The sequence below is a fragment of the Sylvia atricapilla genome, chromosome 25 (genome assembly GCF_009819655.1).
Source record: "Sylvia atricapilla isolate bSylAtr1 chromosome 25, bSylAtr1.pri, whole genome shotgun sequence".
Taxonomy (NCBI): domain Eukaryota; kingdom Metazoa; phylum Chordata; class Aves; order Passeriformes; family Sylviidae; genus Sylvia; species Sylvia atricapilla.
The window spans coordinates 4,613,517-4,618,869 of record NC_089164.1 but is presented as its reverse complement, the minus strand read 5'-3'; the positions used below and the strand labels follow the sequence as shown (position 1 = coordinate 4,618,869).

The window sequence follows — 5,353 nt, the reverse complement described above, 5'->3', positions numbered from 1 at the left end:
CTGTATAGTCTACTAAGAAAATATATATTTGTGTGTGTATTAAATATTCAGATTCATGCAACAAATATCCATGCAGCTGTACTGTATTACTGGTTAAATTTCACTGCAGTATAAATATATTATAGGCCACAGCATAGTTGCTCCAGTTTTATATATAGATATAAAAAAAGATGCTTTTCCAACTCATTTTCAATGTGTCAGTGGAGGTGTCTTTGGTGATCCTGGAAATATTGATGATGGAAGTGTCATCTAAATAAATAAATAAATTCCAAGCTCTTGATTTATTTACTCGTCCCTCCCGATGCCTCGCACAGAAAATTTAAGACTTAATAAATAATGTGCCGTCACACTAATTATCCCTCCCCTGGGCCTCACACTGGCACACTGCAGTGGCTGAAACTATTGCAGCATGCAGCATTTTCAGTTATGAAACACGAGCCGGGCGCCGCGCTCGCGCTCGGCTTTCCCGGGGCAGGAGCCGAGCCCTCCAGCGCCCCACGCCCGCAGCCGCCCTCCGGGAAGTTCTGCCTGACATTTCCCAGCTGTGCCCTGTGCCTGGGAGCTGGCTGGCACCCAGGACAGGGACCAGGAGTCGTGGCACCCTGGGGTGGCCCGGACCTGCCCCTCGCATCCTCATCCCGCTGCTCCAAGCGCCCGTCCCCTCCGTATCTTTGGAAACCCATGAGCCTGGGATGGGAGAAGGGCAACGAAATGGTTTGGATTCGTCGGGTTGTCTTTTTTTGTTTTTTTGCACAGACGCTTATTCAGTGCAGAAATCAAAGGTTAAAAGTCACTTACACAGCTATTGCTTCCCATGCAGAACCAAATATACACCGTAGAAAATACTGTGTTAACTACAATGCAGAGCAGCACTCAATATCTGCAATTGTTCCACTTCAGCTTTAAATACGGGACTAGATTTTAGCGACTAGACATCGGTTAGCATTTTGGTGATATTCACATAGTTTGTGTTAGCTAGGGTGCAATTGGCGGTCTTCAAGTTCTCCTCCCTAAAATCCTCATTGCTATTGTTTACACCTTCCTGAATCTCCATATAATCAGACTTACTAATAGTAGAGGCACTTCTGCTTTTCTTTAGGTCAGGGGAAGAGGGGATCTTTGGGCAGCTGGTTACTTGCAAATATTGAGCCTGCTCCTCTCCCTCGGTCTCCCGGTGGTAGAAGTAATTGAAGTTAGACACTATGACGGGCACTGGTAAGGCAATCGTTAATACGCCAGCGATGGCACACAAGGAACCCACTATTTTCCCCCCGATGGTTGTGGGGACCATGTCTCCGTAGCCAACAGTCGTCATGGAAACCACAGCCCACCAGAAGGCATCGGGGATGCTCGGGAACTGGGACTCGCTCTCGTCGGCCTCAGCAAAGTAGACGGCGCTGGAGAAGAGGATGACGCCGATGAAGAGGAAAAATATCAAGAGGCCCAGCTCCCTCATGCTGGCCTTGAGAGTCTGCCCCAGGATCTGCAGCCCCTTGGAGTGCCGGGAGAGCTTGAAGATCCTGAAGACCCGCACCAAGCGGATGACTCGAAGGATGGCTAAGGACATGGCTTGCTGGCCCTGCTGGCCATCCTCTGGCTTCTCGGCCAGCTCTGTCCCTAAGGTGATGAAATAGGGAATGATGGCTACGATGTCTATAATGTTCATGATGTTGGTAAAAAAACCAGCCTTGCTGGGGCAGGCGAAAAACCTCACCAAGAACTCGAAGGAGAACCAGATGATGCAAAGAGTCTCCACGATGAAGAAGGGGTCTGTGAAAGAAGTGGACTGCTGGTACCCCATGCTGCTGTTGGAGTAGGGCAGATGGCTCAGCCCGCTGCCGTGCATGTCTTCGTTCTCATCCCGAAAAATGGGCAACGTTTCCAGGCAAAAGCTGACGATGGAGATTAAAATCACCATGACGGAGACAATAGCTATAATCCTGGCAGGGCCTGAGCTCTCGGGGTACTCAAAGAGCAACCACACTTGTCTCTGGAACTCGTTCTCAGGCAGCGGCCTCTCCTCTTCCTTGATGTAGCCTTCATCCTCCCGAAACATCTCCATGGCTTCTTCCCCCAGCTCATAGAAGCGGATCTCTTCGGAGAAGATGTCCAAGGGCACGTTCACCGGCCGCCGCAACCTCCCCCCGGACTGGTAATAGTACAAAATGGCATCGAAGCTGGGTCTGTTCCGGTCAAAGAAATACTCGTTCCGGAGAGGGTCGAAATATCTCATCCTCTTTTTAGGATCCCCTAGCAAGGTCTCTGGGAACTGGGCAAGAGTCTTGAGCTGCGTCTCGAAGCGCAGCCCCGAGATGTTGATGACCACCCTCTCACAGCACTCATGGTCGGTCTCGGGGTTGTACGTGTCCTGCGGGTGACCGGGAAGAGCTGCAGCTTCATCTGCAGGATCTCCAGTAGCAACTGTCATATTGGGCTTTAAAAGAAATCCTTATGCTAAACTCTTCCCAGCTCCCGGCGGTGGGGTCGGGTTCAGGGCAGGGCTACTATCCTGCAGAAGGACAGGTACGTAGGTTTGGAAGAGTCTCATGAAAAGGCGAAGGGATGAGATAAAAAAAAAAAAACAAAAAAAAGAGGAAAAAAAAAATGAAGAAGAAGAAGAAAGAAAATCGCCCCTGCTGAGAAAGAGAGAGATGGAATAAAGTTGGGGGGAGGAGAGCAGATCCCTTCTCTAGCTCGTCTATCCCCTTCCTGGAGGGGTTAATTTGCCTTCCTTGGGACAGAGTTCAACAACTCCCATCTAAACCCATTAGGTGGAACACAAAAACACCTGAGGAACCGTCACCTGTTCAAAACCAACGTGGGAAAACTGGCATTGGTAAACCAGGATTTATTTTTTGGCTAAAAATAAAAAAATTCCAGTTAAAGAAAAAGGAAAAAAATAATAAAGAGGGGGAAGGGAATAGAAAGTAAGGAAGAAAAATAACCCCATCCAGCCCTGAAGTGGCGAGAGGACCCCGCGGGGTGCCGGGCTCAGCTCATTTCCAGGCATGCAGCTAAGGGTTAATTAACATTTAACCTTGCGATCTCAGGCAATCTACCCTCCAGGAAAGCTCCAGCTCGGCTTTTAAGTTTAACACCTTCCCAATCCTCTTTCCCTGGTGACATGCTGCCCTCCCTGCCTGCAGCCAAGCTCTGCGGCTGCCGGAATGTGGAGCCGGCGGTTTCGGCTGCCCCGCGGACCACCGCAGTCCCCCTCCTCGGCCGCTGGTGTCCCGGCTCCTGTCATTCTCTGCAAACCACCATGGCACACAGAAAACAAATCACATTACCTGGAGAAGCCAAATCTTAGTGTCTCTTAGTAACACCGATTATCTGACCCTGGGGAAATCCTAGAGAGAAATACAGGCTTCCAAGATCCCCATAATTTCCTCTCTCTTCAAAGTTAAAAATAATGGTGAGTCATCGTAGAAAAAGGAGAAGGGACATAAGAGGGGTTAGATTCCCAGATGGTGGAAGTCAGGTCTTGTAATGGTTTGGACTGGAGAGAGAGAGAAAGAGAGACAGAGAGACAGAGAGACAGAGTCTTCCCGGGAGCTGTTGCAGATCTGCACTTCAGGGCAGATGAGCGTCTGTCTGATGCCTTCGGTACGACGGTGAAAAGCTGCTAAGCTCAGCAAAACCCGATGTCCCCAGTGTCCTCGGGAGGTGTGGCATCGCCTGGAAAAAACACCGAGAAGGTAGCAAGCTGTGGGGGCTCGCAAGGAGCATCCGCAAAGCCCCGGCTCCTCCGGGCACCCGCTCTCCCCGGCCGCCCAACCCGCACTGCAACACGGGCGAGAGGAGGGCGAGAGCGCCAGCGCCGAGGCGGAAAAACACCGAGCCCCGTGTCCCTGCGCTGTGCCGAGCCCAGCGGGGCCGGCTGCCCGCCGAGCCCGTGCCAGGCGGAGGGGCGGGGGGGGAAGGACGCAGTCCCCCCGGCAGCCGCGGCTCTGCAAAGCCACCGAGGGTTCCCGGCCCCGGCAGTCGGTGTCACCCACCGGGCACAGCACCCACGGCCATCGCGTCGCGTTCCCCGGTGACTCGGGAGGCTCCGGCTTCCCGCAGCGGAGCGAACCCCCCGCCCGTGCCCGGCTGTGCCCCCGCCGATGGCCCGGCCGCGGGACACACGCCACCGGCGTCCACCCTCCCCATCCTCCCGAGAGACAACCCCCCGGCCGACCCACCCCCGTGGGAACTCGACTCCGTTGGGTGGAATTTCTCGTGGGGATGTCGAGGCTCATGTCCCCGGTGGGTGCCGGGTCCTCAGCATCCCTTCCCTGCTCCCGGCGGGCGCTCCCTTGGATCATCCTGCATTGCCTCGCACCAGGGAGATGCTCAGCCCGCAGAGGGCCAACCAACCTCGCATTTTTTCGCCTTTTTTTTTTTTTTTTTTTTTCCCCTCCCAAATGAAAGAAAAACCCCTCTAACCTCCCTTCTTCAGCTCCAACTCGACTTGTCTACTTTGAGCCAGGATTACAGAACCGGGCAGGGGAGGCAGGTGGAAAATAACCCCGCGGTCCCAATCTCCTCGGCAAAGATTTCAGCCATCTCCAGGCCATTTATGCCTGTTGGTTCCTCTCTTCATCCCCCGAGGTGCAGATATTGCCGCAGATCCCTCTTTTCTTGGAAATTTCCCTTTTCCGTGCAACCCTCCTCTCCCTTCTCCTTATGCACTAGAAAAAATAGTACAACCCTGACGAGGCTTGCAGCATTCAACCGCTTCTCTTAACCCTTTTCTGCCAGGCCTGGAGGAGAGGAGGTCGCATTTGTCCCAGTTTTTATCCTTTTCCTGCATTTTCTCCCCACCACTCGCTCCCCAGCGACTCGCCGAGGAGTTCGGCTGGATTTGACCTTCCCTGGCTACTCAGAGCATCACGCCAGAACATCACAAACAACATCTCACTGCAGCTGCAGGAAAGATCTGGCAGCCACAAACCCCCATCTCACCGAAGATCAACCAACCTTCAGTGCTTTTTTTTTTTTTTTTTTTTTTTTTTTTTTTTTTTTTTTTTTTAATAAACACGCCGTTTTTCCTCCTGCGCATAAACTCTCTCCTCCCCTTTCTCCCTTCCCCGAACATCCCAGAATTTGTTTAACAGCACAGAAATTTGCTTGGGTTTTTATGGAACATGTTGATTTTTATTTGACATGGGCTCTGGGCTTCCTCCTCCGACTCCAAATGCAAGCGCTGGTGCTTGGCGGAGAGGGTTACGGCGTCATCTCAGTTGACATCACCCATCCCAGCACTCAGTTTCTCCTACTTTCTCCCCATCGCTGCTTTTCCAGGCAAACAACTTCTACCGCCCCCCTCTCATGCATTTTTAGGGTTAATTCATGCAAATTTGGGGACTGA

General features: G+C 52.2%; 1 protein-coding gene across 2 annotated transcripts; it reads right to left on the bottom strand.

Moving 5' to 3' along the window:
- Positions 1–484: 484 nt before the first annotated feature.
- Positions 485–4,984, bottom strand: KCNA2 (potassium voltage-gated channel subfamily A member 2). Of its 2 annotated transcripts, none has more exons than XM_066335533.1 (2): positions 4,185–4,984; positions 485–3,678 (listed from the first exon to the last, which is right to left on the bottom strand). In XM_066335533.1, exon 2 carries the CDS (start codon positions 2,426–2,428, stop codon positions 929–931), a length of 1,500 nt encoding a protein of 499 aa, XP_066191630.1. In that variant the 5' UTR covers positions 2,429–3,678; positions 4,185–4,984; the 3' UTR covers positions 485–928. The 2 variants fall into 2 exon arrangements, with proteins under 2 accessions (XP_066191630.1, XP_066191631.1); XM_066335534.1 differs by having other exon boundaries at positions 4,429–4,984.
- Positions 4,985–5,353: the final 369 nt, after the last annotated feature.